We start from the raw sequence: 23,697 nt of genomic DNA, 5'->3' as shown, positions 1-23,697 counted from the left end.
GCCAGGTCGTGAAAGCGCTCGCAAGCGGGTCCCCCCCAGGTGGTTGATGTAACGCACCGCAGAGATGTTGTCCATCTTGAGGAGGACGCAAGAACGGACCGAGTCCTTGGTCCAGCATTTGATCGCGAAGGAGCCTGCCAACAATTCTAGACAGTTGATGTGGAGCCGCTGCTCCTGCGATGACCACACACCACCGGTAACAAACTCTCCACACCGTGCGCCCCATCCGGACCTGCTGGCGTCGGACTCGATAACGATATCTGGCGTGGAACCGAAGATTGCTCGCCCATTCCAGGCTTCCATATAGGAAAGCCACCACTGTAGTTCCTCCCTGGCCTCGGCCGAAAGGACAACTTTCTGAGAGTACGAGAGGCACCCGCAAAGGTGACGGGCCTTAAGGCGTTGCAGGGCTTTGTAGTGCAAAGGGCCCGGAAAAATTGCTTGGATGGAGGCTGAGAGCAGACCAACGAGCGGGCCAGTTGGCGGAGGGAGAGGCGCAACTGTGCAAGGGACCTCCTGATCGCGTGACGGATCTTGGTCATCTTGCGAGAAGGTAGGCTGAGGGTGGATGCCACCGAGTCGATCATGAAACCCAGGAACACCACCTGCTGGGCCGGAACCAGGACGGATTTTGCTTCGTTGATAATGAAGCCTAAACCCTGAAGGAGATCGACCGCCGTTTGAAGGTGAGTCGACAAAACCCGAGGACATTGGGCCATAATCAGGATGTGGTCCAGGTATACGATCATTCGCATGCCAGGCGCCCTCAAGCGTTCGATCGCGGGCCGAAGAACCTTGGTGAAACACCAAGGGGCGGATGAAAGTGCGAACGGGAGGGTGGTGAACTCGTACACCGTGTCCCGCCAAGTGAACTGCAAAAATCTCCTGCGAGGAGGAAAAATCGGAATCGCGAGGTAAGCGTCCTTGAGGTCCAGGCGCGCCATCCAATCGCCGGGCCTGAGGAGATCGCGCAAGAGATGGATGCCTTCCATCTTGAAATGGCGGTATACTAGCCACGCGTTGAACTCCTGCAGATTGATGACCGGTCGCTGCGTCCCGTCGGCCTTGTCGACCAAGGAAATATTGCTGAGGAAACCTCTGGGGTGCGGGAGCGCCTCCACGATCGCCTGTTTGTCCAATAAGGCGGAGACCTCCTGGTCGACCAGCGCCATGTCGGCGGCCGAGAAAGAGAGAGGGCGCGGGGGAACCGGCTGGGAAGGCTCCCCGTGGAACTCTATGTGAAACCCCCGGATTGTTTGCAGCACCCATGCTTCCCCTGTGACAGAAGACCAGGCCTGGAAAAAATGCGCCAAACAACCCCCCACTCTTAGAAGGGAGAACACTCACCGGACGAGTTGGAGGCTCCACTGCCCCGACCGCCTCTGTTTTTCCCTCGGCGACCTCTGGTCGGGTAGAAGTTCCCGAATCTAGCTTGATCCTGGGGTTGCCATTACCGGAGCCTTGCCCTCTGCCCTGATTAGGACGGCCGGACGAGCGCCCCTGCCTCGTCCGGCCCCCTGGAAAACACGGGGACGGAAAACTTTCTTGATGGAAGTCTGGTCCCTGTCTAAAGAGGTAAAGGTATTCACAAATCTGCCCAGTTCTTTAATAAAGGGCTCTCCAAAAAGACCTCCCTGGGCTACGGAGCCCGCCTCAGAATTGGCCAGGTTTCCAAGTTTGGGGTCCACCTTTATGAGTAAACTTCGGCGTCTCTCCGTAGAAAGCGTGCAGTTGGCGTTCCCTAGGAACACCACCACGCGCTGGGCCCAAGCAGAGAGGGTATCTGGAGAAATCAGGGAGCCTGATAGTTTGGCCTCTTCAGCCATATCGAGAATCTTTGTGGCAGGCCCAAGTAGGTCAAGAAGCTTGTCCTGGCAAGCACGCCAGGACCTGTCAATACCACGCTTGGGGTCCTTGACAAACTTTTGTAGGAATGTCGCCATGCGGGGATCCATCTCTGGTGTAGCAGCCACCTTCCCCTCCAGCGAAGGCTGGGGGCATTCCGCCCTGAGACAGCTTCTGGCTGTGGCCTCTAACGGCAGGCGGTTTCTGCTGGCGACGTACTGGGCAACTTTCTCCGAGGGTGCCCAGTCTGAGGAGCGGGGATGCAAAATATCGTCTGGATCCAACATGTCGGTGCAAAGATTCTGCGCCTCGGAGGTCGGTTCTGGGCGGAATGGGCCTGCCTCGTTGTCAGCATCATCAGCTACATCCCCTGATAGTGCGGGAGTCACCGGTGTGTGGTTGCTCGCTAAGAACGCCTGCTTAAGGCAGGCAAAGGCATCCATATCCACCCCAGCATCCTTATGGCGTTTAGGGGAAGGGGGCTGAGTGTCGGCAGGGGTACCACCGGAACCGGGGGAGGGTGGAAGAAGGGTCTGCGCCTTGGCTAATGCCGCACAAGCCTGCTCTATTCTGCGGGACAGGCTATCCTCCATGGGCCCCATGGCCTGCTCTACCGCCTTGTGGATAGAATCATCCACGGCAACAAAAAAGTCCTCATCCCACTGTAGGGCCATGAGGGGATCCTCCTCCTACTGATTGTCCTGCTGATAAGCCTCCTCGTCGTACGACTCCATGTGAATAGCAAAGGGGTGCCAAGCAGGTGAGTGGGGCCAGAGAGGGCAGCCTCCGTGTGAAGGGGGGGCTGGGTGTCAGCCTAAATGAAGTGCAGGCAGTGCTCGCGTTAGGAAAGGGGATAAATCCCCGGGACCAACAGCCCTGGTGCAATGATAAATCTTAGGGCACCCTGCCAAAATAATATAAGGGTCCCAGTACCGACTCCCTACAAGAGCGTAAGTAAAGGCCTATAGTGTACAGACCCCCCCCGGCGATTTGGATCGCCGAGAAACTCGCTGCCTAATGGCAGGTACTGACTCGCTTAATACGAGCGTTCACAGGGGGGGGAGGGGGTCGTATAAATAAACACTGCCTCACGACAGAAAACAGACCACAACGGTGTAAATTGGCAGGGTAGGCTCCTCGGCGAAACGTCTCTGGCGGGGAAAACGCGCGAAGAATGCGCGGAATGCCGAGACGTTCCGCCGATGCGGCGCGCACCAGGCGCCCTCTAGCGGCAGGAGGAGCACCGCAAGCCTGTGCACCACGATCACCGGCCGTTAGGGAAAAAAAACGCTTCCGCCGAGTAGCGGTTCCCTCGCTAAGGCGTACAAGGAAAATCTAAATCGCCTGTGTGAAAAAATATGAGCGGTAACAAAAAGGCGCTTAACCTGACCGGACTCGCGCAGCAGGCTATGAAACACAAACGTGCCTAAATATAGCCGATACTGACGGGACAATCAGCGTACAGCGCTAGCGAAGCGCATTCAGGCAACAAAGCTATACTTGACATATTTTAGCATTAAACAACATTCCCATCGACAAATTACTAGGGAAGGAGAAACGAAGCACTTCTCTGGCTGCAGCATTAAGGAAAGAGGAAGAATGGATAAGGACAGAGGACTACATACTCCCAGGAGCCCTGTGATTGGTGCATGGAGGTCGGACTGTCTAGCCATGGACGCTCTATTGTTTTTGTCATGTTCCCTGTGGTTCATGGGAACAGTGGTTTTGTTTAACTTTGAAATGCTGCTAATTGAATTAAAGAAAGATAATCCTCGCCTCCGGTCCTGACATAAAATTCAAAATCACTGTGGTCCTCCTGATTAGGCCTCATACAGTATCCAAGGTAAATATTAAAGAGCAGTCGAGCAAATGAAGAACTCTTCAAACACCAGAGGTAATCTCGCTGGTGTTATTTCTTCCTATTTGGTAAAACAGACCATCACTCTAGAGCGATTGCCCAATTTATTAATTTTTTTGAATTTTTTTTATTTGAGTTTCATTGCATACATACAAATGGTAGCCTTATTAAGAATTGGTTCTCGCATAAGAACTTATACATGCAGTTGGATGCATTATTATATTAACCGTTGATATTTGTGCAGTTTAGGATTCTGTCTTAATGTTCAGCACATGTTCTCTTCCCTGGTGGGAGATATACTAGCAATTCATTTTGTGTATTGCAGTTATGCAAACCCTCTCTTCTTAGTAGGTGCAAGAATCTATTTTAGTGGCGATGGAGTACAACCTTAACTGAACTGGGGAAGCTGATCCGAGTGAGGACTAATAATGTATGTAAGAATGCAGAGTATTGGATGCAGGTGTGAGTTGCTGAGAGTTCACGTTACAATGACAATGTGAGGCTATAAAGGAGACACGTCTGGGGGGTGTATCTTGTGATGCTTATACATGCTCCGCGTTTGTAGCCTGTGTATTGTGCTCGCGGGGATGGTCATCTTGTTTTCATTCTGGATTAGGCTTCTCTGAAGAAGCCTGTAGGGGATTTGTCAGTGATTGATGGGATCCATCGTGTTCCGTTGTATGTTTGAAAGTTTGCAAGAGTGCTACCCACTGCATGGAGATGTGGTGTTTGCGGATGCCGCGGACTTCCTCATGGCATAGTGCATCTTCCACTGATGCTCCCCATTTCATGACTGCTCCCTTCCAGGTTGCCAAAGGGGGCCCCTGCCGGGGTTCTCCAGTGCATGGCAATGCTTTGTTTGGCCTGTAGGAGAGCTAGGGATGCAAACCTTTTTTCGACTATGTTGCTTGCAGCGTTTGAATATACCTAATGCACTGGCTTCCCATGTTACAATGTCTGTGAGCCCTGTTACCTCGCGCAGTGTGGTGTGTATTACATTCCAGTAGGCGTGAAGTGTTGGGCAGCTCCAGAATATGTGGAGGAAAGTAGCACTAGGTTCTTGACACCTCGGGCATGAGAATAAAGTATTGGCGTAGTATCGTTGAAGATTTTCTGGTGTCCGATATGCGTGATGCAGGATAAAAAAACGGTATATTTTTTAATCTGTAGTTTCGAGATACTTTTTTGGGTATTCTAACGCTTGTCGCCATTCTGCCTCATGGAGGGGTCGCTGGATCTCAACCTCCCATTTTTCCCGCAGAGAGGCGAGTGGTACTGCATTCAGTTCTCGGATCACTTTATACAGCTATGTCACTATGTGGCGTCCTGGGCTCATTTCTAGTATAGCATGAAGAACTGGGTGCATTGCTGGTTCGTTGTCCGTCATGTGCCAAGCTCGGCGACAATCTGCCACCAACCGCCCATATGTGAGTGATCGACCTCTGGGAAGGCCAGTATTGGTTGACAGTTCTGCAAATGAGAGTAAGTGCCCGTCTGCGAACAGCGATCCCGCCTCTGTAAGCGAGTGTTTCGTCCAGAAATGTAGGGCTCGTTCTGTGTAATGGTTGCGGTCTCGGGGAAGACCTATTAGCGGCAGGAGAGGGGAATAAAGTGGGACCATCCGTGACATCCGGTGTATGCGTTTCATGCAGGTGAGTGCCACTGTCACCTACAGGGGATAAGTGTACACGGGCTTAGATCAGGGTAGCAACATGCGTCTGAAAGCTGGAATAGATATTGGCCCGGTGTGGGTGTATGTCTCTTCCATTGATCGTTCCGCGGTCCAACGTGACACCCACTGTAGTTGGACCGCTAGAAAATATGCTTCGAATGAGGGGGCTCCTAGTCCTCCCCGGTTTACTGGTAACTGCATTTTGGTAAGGGCTACCTGCCTGCGTCCTTCACCCCATATCAAGATGCTGAGAAGAGTGTCTAGCTACTGAAAGAAGGATCGCGGAGGAACTTTCGGGAGATTGACAAAGTGGTACAGCAGTCTCTGGACCAGAATAATTGTGACTGCTGCTATTCTTCCAGTGGGGGCTAGGGGAAGGGTTTTCCAGAATCTTACAGATTAGCAGTTACCCGCCAATACTTTCCTGTGATTGTCTTCGTAGATATCTTGTGGAGAGTGATACAGGCGCACTCTCAAATATCGTGGTGCCTGATCCTGCACATGGAACAGCCGCCAAATGTTGTGGGAGGTACTCCTTCCCGGGACAAATCCACATTGGCCTGGATGTATTAATGCCGGGAGAACCGAGGCGTATCCCTCTGCCAGTACTTTACCAAAGATTTTGTAATCTGCGGATAGCAGGGCAGTGGGTCGGTATGAGCCCAGGTGCTGGGGGTCTCTGTCTGGTTTTAGAAAAGAGACAATTAGTGATTCCCGGAGAGATCGCAGGAGCATGCCTTCTTTTAGTGCTGTCTTGTACATTTCTACCAATCGTGGGACTTGTGCGGTAGAATTCCAGTTGTAGGCCGTCTAGGCCTGGGGTCTTATTTGTGGCTAAGGTTTGTATTGCTTGCGTCACTTTGGTCGAGGTGATTCATCCGTCTGGGATGTCTTTGTCAGCTGCCGCTATACATGACAGGGTTTGTGCATCTAAGAATGTGTCCACTGCCCCTGAATCTGCCGGGTCCGAGGCTGCGTATAGTGTTGCATAATACTCGCAAAATGCATGCATTATGTCTACTTGGGACCGGACTAGTATGGCTGCAATAGTGTTCACTTCGGTTATCGGATGGAGTGTGGTGTCCTGCTTGACAAGCCATGACAGTAGGGTGCCCGCTCTGCCCCCCTCCCTGTGCCCCCATGTAGGAATACGTTTTGCACGCAGTTCTAGTCTTCTACCAGTATCCAGGGTGTTGCGGTGTATGGAAATAGTGCGCAGGAGAGGAAGTCCCAGTATTTACAATGCTCTATATGCTGCCCAGCAGAACTGAGTGACCGTCTAGGAGTCCCTCTAACAGGAAAAACTGGCCCTGTGCGTTGATCACTTTAGATTGTTCCTGAAACTGTACCCCTGGTCGTATCCAAATAAGTGTTCCACGTGCAAACACTGAGTATGTGGTTGTGCAGAATGTGCCTTGCCTTAAGTGCGTCTCTTGTAGCATCGCAATCTGTGCATATTGTCATTTTATGTAGGCGTATACTGCGTATAGTTTGCGTGCTGTATGCATACCTCGCACGTTGAGTGTGAGGATTTTGATATCACCTTTTCGCGCCATGAGGTGTGTTAAATGTTGTGCTTCGGATGCCACGGCAGGACGTGAGGCGTGGCTTTGTGTGTGTACCCCTCTGGGTCTGACATTGATGCTATGCGTGAATTTATCCTACTCATCCTTCTGGGAGCAGACATTGGGTGCCAGTGGGAGGTGAAATAAGGGGCATAAACTGGGGTGGGAAGCATTTCCAATACTGGATATCTACTGCAACAGGCGGTACATCCAAACGTTGCATGTCTCTAAACTTGAATGTGTTGTGGGGTTTAGTGAGCCAGGTATCCGCTTCGGCTCTGCGAACGGCAGTTGCAGCATTTATGTGAATGGAGGGGCATGACTATGGCCTAGCATACGCTCCGTGCGGTATCAGTTTGTGCAGTACTTATGACAGTTATCTACTAAGCAACTTAGGTATACGGTGGAGAATAATTACAGTTCGTATCAGCCTGTCAGCTGTCAGCGGCGTCACTAGCGGTGGGGTCATCGAACTTGGTTGGGATACAGTCTTGTCACTGCCCTCTTCTGAGGTGAAGATATGCGGGCTTCTGTCATCATCTGTTGTTGGTGAGGCTAGTTTTATGTCCGCTGTGGCCTGCAGGGCCTTCCTGCGCTCTGCAGTTATTTGTTTGAGGTACGGGGAGCCTGTGACCTGGGAGTGGGTTCCGGATTTTGCACTCCTGCTTAGTCTCTTGGGGCGATAATGATTGTACTTCTTTATTTGAGGTTGTTTGGCATTTTTGAGGGTTGAGCTTGGGCGGTTTTGACAGTTTTGATCTATCATGTCCTGGGCAGCCTCAGGATCCATGAAAAATGTGGAGGATCCATTTTGCATGACTTTGAGCCGTGCCGGGAACAACAGCGAGTATTAACACCTTTCTGGCGAAGACTGCTTTTAACTTCCAAAAATGTGGATCGTTGACACTGCACTGCTCGGGAATAGTCTGGGAAGAGCATTATATGTTTGTATTCGGATGGGACCATGTTGTCTACCGGATGGCGCACTATTCTGTACGTTCCTGGTGATCCACTTATTAGGTGCTCGCTTCGACTTGTGGTGGCTCTGCGTGACTTGCTGTGCTGTCGCTTTATAGCGGTGTATTATGTTATGTGACTGTTTTTATTTTCTCTGTCTTTTCCGTGCTCTCCACTGACAGTGCCGGTTGGTGGCCCCCTCTTAAACACTCATCCGTTTCTTGACCCTCCAGGTCTGGGTTTATGATACCTATCTTCGTGCACTGGGCGGAGGCTGTTCCCTTTCTTAACTCTGCGGAGAGGTCTTTTAGGGCTTACGGCGTTTTTTTAGGTCGAGCCTAGCGCAGCACACAAGTGCTGCTCTAGAAAAACGACCTCTTGGAATTGCTCTGGACTTCCGGCCTAGGCTTGCGGTTACGAGCAGCGGCTAGCGAGCGTGCATGCACCATTCGCAGGACGCTGCAGCTGAATTTGCGGCCGCGCTTGTTTTGAGTGTCTCGCTCTGGACTTCCGGCCTATGGCTTGCGGTTACGAGCAGGGGCGCGCGAGTGCGCACCGCTCGCGAGACGTTGCAGCTGCATTCGCAGCTGCGCTTGTTTTGAGTGTCTTGTGACCAGGCTTGGAAGCTGTTGATGTTCTCTGCTGTGTAACTGGTGACATTATCAAATGACGAGCTGAACTTTACTGGTGCTGTATTGTGAAAGCACATTACTCAGGCTGCCGGCTTTAACAACCTAAGTGCCACCCCTCTGCTTAGTGTAGTTTACACATCGGGAAAAACGCAAAAGAGCGGAATTAATTGTCTCGTCTTGCGTCAGGGGCTGTGCTTATGGGAGAGTAAGACAGGCTCCAGAGCCGGATAAACCAGTTCACCCCTCCAGCAGCTGGCCCCGATGGAAGATGCCAACATCTGGCTCGGTTCCTCGTTCAGATGGCCCTAACCCCCCCTCACGTGCACCCTTTGTGCCAGGACGTGTTACCCAAGTCACCATGCGCTGCCCCACGGTCCATGTAGGCTCACGTCTTCCTTCATAATGAGAGTAGCGTTTGGCTGTGCAAACATCTGGGAGGGCTGGTCTCGAACCCACTACCACCATGTCAGCGCTAACAAACACCTCCGCTCCCCAAGTGCTCTCTCATTGGCGCGTGGCCGGAACCATCGAACTGCCAACTGCGCGCGGACAAGCAACGACCTCTCTGGGATGACTGACTCTAACCCCAGAGCTTAGAAACCTAGAATGTAGGTTTACTGTATACTCCAGTAGCACGATGACACATTGGTTCCAGTCCTAGGCTTTCCTTTACCAGACCACTGCATTCTGGGAGCTGTAGTCTTGGTTTACAGCACTGGAAACCACTGGGCTATCACACTTGAGGGCAATGACTTGTAAAAGGCGCGTTCAGGTGTAGGAGAGTTGTGCCTTTGTGACTATAACCCTATTCTAGTAGCATTATTGAATGTTCTGGTAGGCACCGCCATCAGGGAAATGTTACGCTACCACCCTCCCCCCTCAAATCCTTGAATTAATCTCAGCCAGTGGTCACATCTCTGGGCCGCACACCGGTCCACCATGCCATCTCAAGCGAGACTCGGCCATGTGTAAATCCGTCAGGCTCCGGTGGGAACAGTGCCCCTGAGTGTCATGGCACAGTGAGCACGGGAGCCACGTCTGGGCACACGCCTAACACTTGGGGCATTGCCTTTTCAGAGGGGGTCGGAGGAGGGGGGTGACTGACAGTACAGGGATTAGAGAAGTTAGTGGTGTTTAATGTCTCGGTCCCTGAACCGATGCCCTTACCTTCACATTCATTCTGTAATTAAGATGGGCCGATAACTAACATATGGCTGCTGGCAGGAATCTGTCCAGAGGTGGAATATGACACTTTCCGACTGTTGTTACAAGATGTGTCCTGGGGCCCTGCCTACAAAGGTATCATTTTCTATTGACTACAAACTAAAAAAAGCTGAAGAAATAATAGTGGTTGTTCTGCATTCCTTTCTTTGTAGCACATTTTCCCCTGCATTTGTATAGGCCTCTTATTACATTCGTTCTCTCTTTTTTATTTGCTTATTACATTCTGTGCTACATTATGGCACATTTTATATATTTGCTTATATTTTGTTTTTGGTTTTAGTTCTGGGTTACCCGATTACATATCTCTAATTATATTCAAAGGCAAAATCCACACACAATAAAACACATACAACTACACCGGCAAAGCCGCCTTCTCATAATATGATCATTCACGGGTAATTGTGACATGTACATAAAACATGACCTATGCAAAGACAATACTAGTAACTGCCACCCTAGTAAACTGTGCAATTCAGAATATTGCCTCCAAATGCAAGCATCTGTCAGACGTTTGGTATGCCATTCACAGCGGTGATGTCAGACATGTTTACTCAAGCTTTTGTTTAATTTTCGTAATAACATCGAATGGCATTTAATTCGATGTGGATTTTTTTTTAGAAGGGCTAGTCGTTTACATACTACTTACTATCCTACCGCTTTGTCCTTGAAGCATTGCAATGTCGTTTCACCTTATATAGTTCTACTCATGTTATCATGTTATCAACCTTAAAACTATGTAAGGCCGAGCTAGTCTGGCAAAATCTGACCTCCAAATTACAAGTTAAACAAATCTCTTCAACTATGGCATTACTGAGTTACCCTACCTTGACAGCACAGACAAAGCTAATATTAGTTGTACAAAAAAAAACTTTAAGTACTTCACAATGCAGACCTATAATATGCCTATTAGTGTCAAAGTGTCCATGGTAAAGAACAGTACATGACGTAGCACCCAGGATAATGTGCTGCATGGGTGAAAACGTATTAGATCTCTAAGGCGAGACCTATTGGCTATGTTTGGTGTGCACTGCAATGCTGGCTCTCGCTGCATATCTCGTCACCCACCTCCTCCTGCCTGCGGTCATTCCCCGCGGTAACTTATGGTGGTGTGCTCTGAGGTGCATGAGCACTCTTCTTGTCTGTGGGCTGCGTGGGGGGTGATGAGGTCAACAGGAGGGGGGCTCCCCCTTCTTGTGTCTTGTACGAGCGGGTTGCTGGCGCTGTGTTAAGAGTGGGTCGAGACCTCCTCCTGGAGACAAGTATTTGACCGGCTCTGGTGGTGGTGAGCTGCCCCAATTGCCGTGATTGCTCCTTTCCACACCCTACTGCAATGCAGTCCTGTCTTGCTCGGGCCCGGTGCGTCGCCTGGCTGTGTCCGGATGTGAAGACAGTCATACCATGCAAATCATCCGCTAGCTGTTCGCGCCATGGCTAAGTCTTCCAGGCCACTCCTCTGGATGCACCTCCACCCCAGATGGCCTCCATCTATGGGTGAGATAATTTGAGGGCGACGCAGTGCAATGGCAGACACTATCATGCCTGGGAGCGGCGTGCGGCCCAGCGCGGCTAGCGGGGCGGGGTGGAGACGTCTCCGATGCTCGGCTGCTGGTGGCACTATGGGGGCTCCTGGGGGTGGCACTCGCAGAGTGTACACCCCCGGGCGGCTTCGGGCACATAGTATGGCCCTTGGACAGGTAGGCTTTTATGATTGGCTTACGCTTATCAGCGCGAGCCTCCAGTGCGAACGTTCTTTGTGGCGCACTTTTTACTGTACTGGGTGAGGTAGGATAGTGAATTTTGGCCCGCCCGCCCACCCTGGCATTATAAACTTTTGTATTGCTTTCTTTCATGTATGTTTTGCTTAATAATTGTTCTTTTGGGTGGTTGTCGCTTGGACAGGTGGCAGAGTTGGAGGAGATCAAGACAGGCAGGAAGGGCTGGGGGCATTAGGAATAGCTTCGGCCAGAGGGAAGCAAGGGAGAGAAGTTGGAGGCAAGAGGTAGGCAGGAGATGGAGATAGGGGTTTGGGGAGGAGGATTAGGCCGAACAAGGTTGGGTAATAGTTGCTACGGGGATATTGCTTAGGGGCGGGGGGTGTTAGTTTGGAACATGTTTGTATTATGATCTGTATGCAAATATATATTGTATTGCCTACCTGTCCAATAAAGCGGCCTTTTACCCCAGATTTGGGTCTTGGTTGTACTTATTGCCCGATGTTTGTTGTGGCCTGGAACCCCTTTCTGGTAAGCACTCACCCAGCTGTTTCTGCCTGCGGTGAGTCACACCTGCTGCCACAGCTGCTGCTTCTTTAGCGCTCTGATAATTTCAGTGCGCGACACCAGCCGGGTCGAACACTTCACTCCGCTGGGTCTGGGGTTGGGGTCGGTCGTCCCTCGCGGTGGATTGCTGATCGTTATTCCTGTGTCTGGGTCCTCACGTTTACTGCTCCGGATATACTCTTACCCTTGTTGGTCCCTGTCGCAACGTGGTGGGGTGTAGTTGATGTGATCTGTGTTTCACCGATATCAGGCTCATCTCTTTTTCGGAGGCGCCATGTTGGATCTGCATCTTCACCCGGTGGAGCCTTACTCTTCTCGACTCTGTAATTACTAGAGTGGGCTTTTAGTAACCTGATGTTTGCATGGGTGTATCGGGTCTGAATGGGTTTGTTTGAGACCCCCTCAGGTGCGAAAAAATGACGAGATTCGTGCTGACTTGGGATCTTCAGTCAGACACGTCCGCCACCTTGGTGAGCTTAGCCACGCCCCTAGGACGATTGCCAACATGATTGCAGATAAATTAGTATCCATAACTTGAAGGCCTCCTCCAGAGAGCAGGATCCATTTTCTCTGTCAATTTGACTCTTTTCTATCGTAATGACAATATCATTGACTCTTTTGCAGATGTGTTAAAAGATGCGTGTATAGTCTTTTCTTCCACAATTGTCATGCCTTGTTTATAAGGAAGTTCTGTTCCTAGCGCCTGTTTAAAAACAAAGAAACCGTACAAAATATCAGCATTTTTAGCTCTCTTGCGGTGACATGCTTGTTTTACATATATCTGCACTTTTTTTTTTATTGAATATTGGATGTTCAGAATTCCTGAAACATACTGTGACCTGTTTGGGAGGATTGAGGTGAGAACTACTCCAATACAAACCCAATATGACCGCAGAAATCTAAATCAAATTATAATTGATTATGGAGGCATGGCTCAATAATGGGGACAGGTCACCTCAAGAGTGTTGTGAATAGTAGAGCAGTAGTTTGCACCCTTTTTTTGTAGTTAATTAATGTAACGTCACTACTTAAACACATTTTGCAAGGAGGGGTCAGTAGGAATTACAAGTGATGTCCCTTACAGAGAATGAAAATTAGAGATCAGCACTGATGACTTCATCCACTAAATAGACATCTGGGACAAAGTTCAAGCAGATGGGGCCACCTGTTGCCTTTGAGTTAAAAAGATGTCCCTATTCTCTGCCCATGACCATGTCTGAAGTCGATGGTTCTCACCTGGCAAAGGATTGTGTACCATGTAATATTTATAGGTAATTCGTAGGGCATTAAAGCAAATATTCCTAGATGGGAGTAAATTGTGTTTCATTTGATGTTTCAAGGTCCATAGTTGAAACTGGAGTAGAACATGCTGAGCTGGCAACTTCTTCTGTCCAAGATGATGTAGGATGCACCTAATTGGAGCAGAAGGCTCCGAGATTGAACAGGTTCTATTACTTTAATCGTCCTTTTTGGAGCAAAAGGTCCTACGCAAGAAGTAGTTTTTTTTATAGGGGATGTTTGATGGTCACCAATCGATGACAGATTGTAAGCCTCTATTAGAACTGTGTATGCTCGGATCCCCAACATAATGGTGTCAAGTTGTATTTAGGCTCAGAGTGTTGGTGGATGTGTGCGTTTTTTGCACCAGATTGATGTTGGAGGGCTGTCCTGGATGAAAGGCTCTGAGCTGGGAGTGTATTCTATTGACTATAGTTTTTGATGATCACAATTGAAGCTTTAAACTAAGGGTCCTCACAGTTGGTCACTGATGAAAACTTGAAATCGATTTTATTCCACACTGTTTGATGACTACTGGCTAGAATTTGAAATGTAATGACTAAGCTGGAAGTAGTTTGTTTCCCATGATGTCTGAGCTTCATTGGCTGGAGCTGGTACAGAACAATCTGAGTTTACAATGGTTTGTGTTGCAGGTGAGATTGGATAACTACTTGCCAGAAACTTCTTAGTTTGCATTGGTTTGAGTGCTGATGCTTTTAATAAGACATTCTGAGTTGAAAACCATGTAGGTGGGGGAGACTTTAGTGTAATAGTGTGGGCTGGAGACAATTTGTGTGGTGAGGATGGAAAAGGAAGCTCGCAGTTAGAAATGTTACATAGTTTTGGTTGGAGTTGAAACTACTGAGAAGAAAATGGTTTGTATTTCAGGCACTGGTGACATTCGAGGACATTGCGGTCCATTTCTCTGAGGAGGAGTGGGAGTGCCTAGAAGAATGGCAGAAGGAGCTGCACCAGGATGTGATGAAGGACAATTTGGACCTCTTGATGTCAGTTGGTAAGATTTACTGATTGAATATTTGTCATCTTTCTCCCAGTGTCTGGTCCTGCTCTCCAGCCCTTGGAACGTTTGTAACGTCCCCAAAACATTGCAAAATACCAACAGTATATTTTTTAAACGAATAAACCGTTGTTATGGTCTCTGAAACGTGTAGAATTAGTTACCTGTCGTGCAAAAGTAGATTGTGATGAGTTTACTTATGAGCCTTGCATATGACAGGTAGGTAGGTGGCCTAGTTCTCATCTTGAAGCGGGCAGCATTAAGGGTTTATACTGGTTGCTGTGGGAGCTATGAATGTACTACTTAGTCACAAGAGTCAAAAAAGATCTACAGATACCAAATGAATGAACTACACCAAGATTTCTTGTAAAATCCATTTTTTTATGTGTTTAAATTGGCACGTTCCAAAGTATTCCTAATGTAAGATGAGACATGCACCCTACATAGTACAGAGCACTCTCACATCGGGAGTATCACAATGTCCTAGGGGATTCTGGATATATGAGTGTATAACATTTTTGATGTGTTATAAGCAATTCTTAATGATCCAGTGCAGCTCATTGATATTCCTTCGCATGCGTTACTCACTTTATTGTACTGGAAATATATATTATTTCATCTCCATTGAGAAGAGTATGTTTATTTCATTATCCAACAGTTTCTTTCAAAATGTGCTACACTGTGTAAATTTGTGTTCTCACAATAAGGAAATGTTAGTGCATTTTTCCAGGTTGTTGCCAGAGTATCCTTATCTCCAATAGGTGAAACTTTCCTGCATTATCTTCGAATTAGGCGGAATCAGTTTGAAAAAAGTCTTTAATTTTGATGATAGTCGAAAACAGGCAGTGTATTAACATTTTGTTTATTTGTATTTTGTATATTTGGTTACAGTATGATCCTGGGGGTGTTTGGAGGAAATGGGTGACAAACTGTACATTTAAAACATGCTAGTCAAAGCAGAAGATAATGTAAATAAACTTTAACAGTGAGCTGGGGGTATTCCGAAAGATTGCTGAACTCATTTGTTCCCAGTCTTACATCTTGAATACATTAGCTAACAGCCTTACTGAAAAACGGAATAAGACTTAAAGTCAATTTTACAGGAGAATTGAGGGTCCCTCGCAAGGGATCATTGTGATAGTCGGTGTGCATGTTGCATAAAACATATTGGAGCAATCGCATTAATCAAAATGGAATATAATTCAAATATGGCTTCACAGTAGATTTGGGGTCATTGCCATGCCTTTTTTTTAAGCAAAATTATGACAAATGGCACATGGTTCAATAATATACAAAGCATTTTTATGAAAGATAACTTTGTAGGCAGAGTTGCTGTTGGTTCACTAAACAATGTGATTGGAAGGAGTTATGCCAGTTAACCTCTCTGGAGAGAAGGAGTAGTACATTTTAAAAGCCTGTCTGGCCAAATGTTTAAGTACACTATAACTGGATTTCCATATGAACACAATAAAACAATTAAACTTAATGAACATAAATGATTTCAACCGATACATATAGGTGTCATGACTTTGGAACCTAGTAGATATGCTTCTACTCCATCGGTGTCCACCAATAATCCTCCAAAAATCCAACCATAACCAATTATTTCCAATCCTCGATCAGCTCCACAAATCATTGCCAGTATGTTCAAATGACCAAATTTATAAGCCTGAAAGAGATGTACCTTATCAGTAAATGAAAACCCTACGTTTACAAACACACACATCCACACACTGACAGATGCAAAGCCTGTACTGAAGTGGGCACACAATGTAGACTGATTATTTATATGCTTTCAGAGCATTGTGTCCTGTAATTTTAGCTCACTGATCATCTTGCAGATTTGAAAGACCACTAAAAAAGTACTATCTCCCAAACACCCCCTATCTGCTCTCGATAGATATATATATACATACACAAACTCAGACATCTATGGACAATAAAATAGAACAGCAGATGTTGATACGCAGAGCTGTGGTGTCTGATGAAAAGTGCTGAGAATTGCACTGAGCTGTCCTGTATAACTTTCCATGTTAACAGTCCTGCTCTGGATACCTCAGTTCTTACTTGGTTCATGTTTATGCCATGTGGGAAGCCCCATATTTGTTACAGTGTGACTGACAGTGCCAGGGCCTGTAAAACAGCAAGCCGCATATGGCTTGCTTGCGATGCATGGTGTAGTGTAACACACCGTAAACTGGTATTCACACTGTAAATGTGATGCAAGGGTTGTAACTGCCTTTTGATCGCTGGCTTACAATGATCTACTGGGACGCTGTCTGCTGGAGAGCTGCAGAATGCATTTTCAGGCATCTGATCACTATTATAGTGCAACCATGTTAGCAATCTATACAACACAAATAATGCTTGTGTGATAGGCATGTGCATAGACTGCCAGCCATTCACACATGCGGTTTGTTTGTTTCTTCTCACTCTGAGGGTCAGGTGCTGAAGCTGTTCTGCACAAATTTAGACAATTAGAGTAAAATGGGAAGAATTCTAATGATGCACTGCATGAACACCCATGAAGCGAGACATCACTTCTCTGTTTTAGAACTGGTGGTTGGAGTATTTCTGTTAAACAACAAAAGAGTGTGTTGGAGGGAGGACCACTGGGGAGTCGGGGGGACTGCTCCAGCACCCTCCCTTCCACACAGTTCTAGCCGAGCGCCGCTGAGAAGCCTCTTAGGAGAGGTCCTTCTCCTGAGATCGCACTAAGCCCAGTAACACCACCACACAGGACTCTGTATCGGTTGCTTATCTTGGTTCTTTATCAAAGGTAGCACATTCAATATTTACAGTGGGATCGAGTGATCCAAAAGGAGTCTCAAGTTCTTTAGGGGGATAGGGTAGCGGGTCAATCTCAGTACTAGCCAGGTACGGGGAGGCTCTGCGCTAGACCTTGCGTGCTGGTCTCGAAGTAGCTCGGACGGGGAGAGCCGCGACGGCGTCTGCAGGGCTCGGGTGGTAGTTCCGCTGGGGTCGAGCCGCGACACAGTCAGCAGGGCTCCGGTAGTAGGTCCGCTTTAGTCGAGCCGCGACGAGGTCAGCTGGGCTCTGATGGTAAGTTCAACAAGGTCGGGCCGCGACAGCGTCAGCAGGGCCCCAAAGGTTCGTGAAGGTCTTTAAGCACGGTGGAGCCGCGACGTCGTCAGCAGGGCTCAGGGTGTAGTTTTAGGATGAGTCTTTCTCCGTAGGGTCAGCCGCGATCCGATCAGCAGGGCTCTTGACTCCGGGATACAACTGTTGTCTTGTTGCCGGGTCGCCCCAGATATAGGACTGGAGCCCTTTGATGTCCTGACCCTTGCGCCCGGGGGGGCGGAGAGGCCGGGTAGGAAGCGGCCAGACGCCCAGCAGGAGAGGCGCCAGGCCCCAGAGAGCTGGGGGGGCGATCGCACCTAGGTGTGGAAGGACGGTTGGGGGGCCCATTGATACTGCCCTCCGCCGGGAGTGGGAAGGGTTCTCGTGGTATCCCCCGGGCCAGGGGTTGGCGCCTCGATGTCGGACCCCGCTGGGACCGAGGCCGGGTGGAGCGGGGTCACGTCGGTGGTCACGTGGAGGGACGTATAATCCAAAATGGAGGAGCCCCGAGGTGCATGGGACCTCGTGCGGCTTAGCGAGGGGGAACAGGACCACGCCACGAGGCCGGCTCCAACAGAGTGTATCCCATGAAAAAAGGAGAATATGTAGAAAAAATCACTCTAATTTGATATAAGAACCCACACTCACCAACCTGGTTGGTGACATGCTTCATCATAGGGTTCCACCAGAGATGCCTACTGCATCCCTGGTGTGCTACTACGCTCAATTAAAGTGGAGCTGGATATTGGTTATGTGCCTATCAAAAAATATGTGATAAGTGCAAAGAGGTGAAGTTAAAAAGTGCAAAAGGTTTTAACCAAAACAATTTTAATGGCGGAAAACCCAGCTCTGGATAAAAATAAGTGAATTTGGATGTTCCTCACTGGTTTAAATTGACCAGATGCATCCTAATCAATAAAGGTCAACCTGTTTCAGCTTCTGAATGTATTACTTGAAGCTTTCTTCAGGACCAGAAGCATCAATGCGGTATAAGCATGCTAAGGCTTACCCTAACCTGTGGTGCAATAAACCGAAGTAACTCACGGTTTTGTAGAGGAATTCAAGCATTTCCCAAAAGCCATGAAAGTCTGCAGAAACAAAAAAAGGTATATGTTTTGCAAAACCTTTTTATACTTATATTCATATATCCAACACAAAACATTTTTTTGCTTAATTAAAGTGATTAATCTAGAGTCAGTGTTTATATCTAAACAAAGCACAAGTCATATAACAAACAAGTCCATTAACTTCTAATTGTTATTCCTTAGTAGCCAACTGAAAAAGGGCATCTGATAGTCAAATACTCCTCTTACTCGCTATTAGAAAGCGAGTATCTCAACCCGTCATCCCAGCTTCTATTGTGCTGGTGAAAAAAACCGATTCATAGAACATGACTAATTAACCATAGAATACAGGGCTTACGTGCAAAAAAGAGTCACACCGCTCCTTAGGTACTGCTGGGTGGCGGGACTCTAAATTCAAAATCTAAAGAAAAAGGCAGAAGAGGAAATTTGCTTAGCAAACCTCCAAAGGTCCGACTCGTTTCAATTATCCGCCGGTATGAGACACAATCAGTACTCAGCACGAATCGACCGCCAACTGGATACCTAATCCGTCCCAACAGACCTGGAGATGTCAGTGACTCCCACGCCAGCTGATATATAGTGAGTAGAAATGGCGGAGAATAGCGGTTTCAGCTTCCAGGCCCGTCATAGTATCACATGACCCACCATGGTCACATGAATCACGTCTATGATGGAAGTGTAGAAGTGATGCAAAAAAAGGACTAGACCGCTAACTTCTTCGCAGGAATAGTAAGAAGCAAAGTTTATTAAACAACGTTACTGCCTAACAACAGCACAGACACACAACTTTGACCAACCTCCTAATGATAACCTACTCGTTACATCCTTAAAGCAGGTATCCCACCAATACTCAACATGCTTTTAATTTTTGAGAAAACAGCAATATTGAGCTCCATGGTACCAAAATCAAAAGGAAATAAAAAGCAAACAGTGTCCCAATGAACCCATAAAACCCCTAGCGTCTATACATAATATATACACAAATTTTCAAGGTTTGTACATGTCAGAGTAGATCGTATCTATAGAAAGGGGAATATGCCAAAATGGAAAAGGGGGTCCCCATGTATATTACTAGGTCCCTAAAACCTATGGCATTTGAAACAAGCATTGGCATAGCCAATAGGTCTCGCTTTTGGAACCTTATAAGTGTTTAGCCATGCAACAGTTGCATAACTAAATACTTACAAGGTCCCAAAAGCGAGACCTATTGGCTATGTCAATGCTTGTTTCTGTTTATTACTGCTCTGTAGTAATGGCGGCGCACGGGTGCCACCATTACTACATAGAAGTAATAAACAGGAAAAAAAAAATGGCTCACGGAGAACATCAAAGCGGCCGTGCGGCCGCGAAAGTGAGGCGCCCGCGCACATGCACTGTAGCTCTAGGCTACAGTGGTTGCACTTTTTTGAGCCCTCACAAAAAGTCTCGCCAGACCAGCGCATGCGCTGGGTCAGGCGAGACCTAAAAATGGGTAGTTATCACAAACCATTCCTGCTGACCAAAAAACATCAAGGAATCAAAACCTAATGAAGGTTATGCTCTAATTTTTAGAAATATTCTTGCTCTTTCTATGAAGTAAGAGTCTTAAGGGTATTAGTCTAAAGCTTAATCTAAACTCCAATGGTTTAGGACTCGTAGTGCATTTCTATAGAAGAAAAAGAAAGACCGCTAAACGGAAAATCCAGAATTGGCATATGTCTCAGTTGGCATCTAACCCTTAAAAGAAACACTAGTCATTTGAAAAAGGGGTTTATCTAATAATAATCAGAATGGAACAAGACACCTCTAGGTATTACGCCTCATCACTGTTCCCCAAGAGATATTCTCATTTAACCCAGTGGTATGTGTGGACAATCTATAAATCCATCGCTGTTCTACAGCAGTACCTAAGGAGCGGTGTGACTCTTTTTTGCACGTAAGCCCTGTATTCTATATGATATACTGAAAGTTTTAAGTTGTATTTTGTCCTGCCATATCAGCCAGCATTTTGATGTTGGCTAATTAGTCATGTTCTATGAATCGGTTTTTTCACCAGCACAATAGAAGCTGGGATGACGGGTTGAGATACTTGCTTTCTAATAGCAACTAAGAGGTGTATTTAACTATCAGATGCCCTTTTTAGGTCTCGCCTGGCGTAAGACTGCGCAGATATGCGCAGTCTCGCTGGCGAGATTTAATGATTTGAGGAGATTTCTCTAGTGGGCTTTAAGCCCCGCCCCTCTTTTCCATTGGCTGGCGTCACCGTTTATGCTAAACGGTGGCCAGCCATTGGAAAAGAGCGTCTAGTGATGTACACTTTTCTCTTTTAGAGCCGTCCCAGTTGGACTGGCTGCCCCGACTTACTGCTGGCGTAAAAGTTTTTTTTTATCTTTATGGGGCCAAACACATGGCCCCATAAAGATAAGAAACCAGGGGTGGGGGAAGTCTAGGCACTTGTCTTTCTAAGGTGTAACTGTCTAACTTTATATGGGGTTATTGTTTCTCAGGGATCGGCGTCTCTGGCCGCTATGCTACATTCTCTTTACAACAGCCAATCGCTTCACATATTCCGCTCCTATCTTTTCGCATTTAGATCAAAATGCAGATTCGATATTGCGCACATTCACACCCCCAACCCGGCCTGCCCAGAACATGTTCCAGCCTTTCTTTAAACGGCTTTTAAGCAAGAGCGTTTGATTGGGGGCAGACATCCCTCCTTGCAGAGGATAAAGGGACTTGAACTCTAGTAATTAACAAAAATGGGTGCTGAAAGCCCTTCTGCTACAAAGACATTATGGCCAGCTGTCCCCTTAGGCAACCTCTTCCAAGATAATTGTGCCTAGGACTGAATCTGAATCGAATTGCACCACTCCTGTTTCACCTCGCTCTGCTGCTACTACATTCACCACCTCCTACAATCTTTTTTTTATGTGTTCCTTTGTAACGACCAAAACGAATGTCTATCCATTAGTTTCGACCCTCCTCCATGTGCCGTTTATAATTATTGTAACTGTGACTTAGTATCTATTGTAATGAAACCTGTTTTTATTGTACAGCGCTCTTAACACCTTTGGAGAATGTCCTTGCTATATATAAAGGCATAAATAAAGTAAAAGGAGGGCTGAAATGAACCTTGGTCTAGAACTGAAGCGAGGAATAGAAGACTGGGAATTAATTTAAGAAGGAGAAAGGGACAGAGAAAAATGGCATGAAGTTATTAAAGGGGGTCCTAGAGAGAAGGAATGGGACCTGGAATGTTAATTTTACAGTTATTCAAGAATTATGTTAAGAGCTAGGGTGATAGATGACAGAAACAGGGCTGTTGAGGAGAGAAAATGGGCAAAAGGTATGACAGAAAGTGGCTAGCTGGTTAGTGGACACGCAGGGATTTGGAATGGCTGCAGAGGAAGGAAGGGAGTGCAATACATGAGGATGGGAGTGAATGGCTAGAGTTGAGAAGGTGAGAATAATTGTAAGTGGAGGAGAAAGACGATAGCAGAAGAGAAAGGGCGAGAGTAAGAAAACGCAAGAGAAGTAGTGAAGAAACGGGGACGAGGGAAAGAGGGGTGGGAGAGTAAAGTTTAGAAGGCTAGGCTTTAGACGAGAAGAGGATGAATGAAAAGAGGTGATGGCAGAATGGTATAAGGGGGTGGGAATGTGGAACGGTAAGACTTAGAATGGATCGAGTTTAGTGAAGATCTGGTTACAGAGGGAGTAATGTGCACAGAAATAGAGCCGACGAAGTGTGAGAAGGACGGGGTGAGGGAGGGTAATTGGGTGGTGTGGAAAGGAGTCTGAAATGAGAAGGGATGATGTGATGGTGGGGAGTGATTAAAAGGGAATGAGGAGGCAAAATGATTGGGCAATAATTGGGAGGGAGAAAAGAGCAAAGCGGAGACTAGAAGGGGGCACTAAACAATGACGGAGCTGAAAGGGGAAGGGTCAATTATAGTGGGAGAGGTGGGCATTCGGCAGGAAAATGCGGAAGAGAGACATGAAAGTGGTGAGGAAAGATAGCTGAAAAGAGTGGCATCGAGAGGAGCTTACATGTGAAGGTAGTGATATGAAGGGAGTGGGAGGCAAAGAGGTGAAATTTGGATCCTTAAATAAGAACAAAAGATGGGAATGAGGTGATAAAAGCAAAGACCTATGGGAGAGCGAAGGTGATTATTTCTGCAGGAGAATGTGCAAAGAGAAACAACAAGCATTGAAAATGCAATAGGTCTCGCCTTTTATTAAGTTAAAGCCATTTGCTTTGCTAATGGTATTATGTAGCAAAGCAAATGGCTTTAACTTAATAAAAGGCGAGGCCTATTGCATTTTCAATGCTTGTTCAGTTGGCTACTAAGGAATAACAATTAGAAGTCAATGGACTTGTTTGTTATATGACTTGTGCTTTGTTTAGATATAAACAGTGACTCTAGATTAATCACTTTAATTAAGCAAAAAATATTTTTTGTGTTGGATATATGAATACAAGTATAAAAAGGTTTTGCAAAACGTATACCTTTTTTTGTTTCTGCAGACATTCATGGCTTTTGGGAAATGCTTGAATGCCTCTACAAAACCGCGAATTACTTCGGTTTATCGCACCACAGGTTAGGGTAAGCCTTAGCGTGCTTATACCGCCGTGGTGCTTCTGGTCCTGAAGAAATCTTCAAGTAATGTGTTCAGAAGCTAAATCATGTTGACCTTTATTTATTAGGATGTATCTGTCAGTTTAAACCACTGAGGAACATCCAAATTCACTTATGTTTATCCAGTGCTGGTTTTTTCGCCATTAAAATTGTTTTGGTTAAAACCTTTTGCACTTTTTAACTTCACCTCTTTGCACTTATCACATATTTTTTGATAGGTACATAACCAATATCCAGCTCTGCTTTAATTGAGCGTAGTAGCACACCAGGGATGCAGTAGGCATCTCTGGTAGAACCCTATGATGAAGCATGTCACCAACCAGGTTGGTGAGTGAGGGTTCTTATATCAAATTAGAGTGATTTTTTCTACATATTCTTCTTTTTTCATGGGATTACGTTGTTTAACAGTTATTATCTAGGGGTCTAAGAGTGGCTCTCTCTCTTGTTGTTTTTCTATGGTTGGAGTATCTCAACAAGGACAGCGTGGAAATATCTGCTTTATGAAGTGTGCACCCACTCGCAAGGCTATCTCTTGATGCTTATGACAAGGTGTACTGTTCATAAACTCAGGGGAACTCATTTTATAG

General features: G+C 46.9%; 1 protein-coding gene across 2 annotated transcripts in view; it reads left to right on the top strand.

Moving 5' to 3' along the window:
* The window catches only part of LOC146789822 (uncharacterized), a 293,115-nt gene that overhangs the window by 98,135 nt on the left and 171,283 nt on the right, over positions 1 to 23,697 (top strand). For both annotated transcript variants that reach the window (XM_085632179.1, XM_085632178.1), the window contains exon 2: positions 14,199 to 14,325. In XM_085632179.1, the coding sequence (XP_085488305.1) occupies positions 14,199 to 14,325 (127 nt within the window). The remainder of the gene's footprint in view (positions 1 to 14,198; positions 14,326 to 23,697) is intronic.

This window comes from Triturus cristatus, chromosome 10, assembly GCF_964204655.1.
Source record: "Triturus cristatus chromosome 10, aTriCri1.1, whole genome shotgun sequence".
Lineage (NCBI taxonomy): Eukaryota > Metazoa > Chordata > Amphibia > Caudata > Salamandridae > Triturus > Triturus cristatus.
Note: the sequence above shows the minus strand (reverse complement) of the source record. Positions and strands in the feature narration are given on the sequence as shown.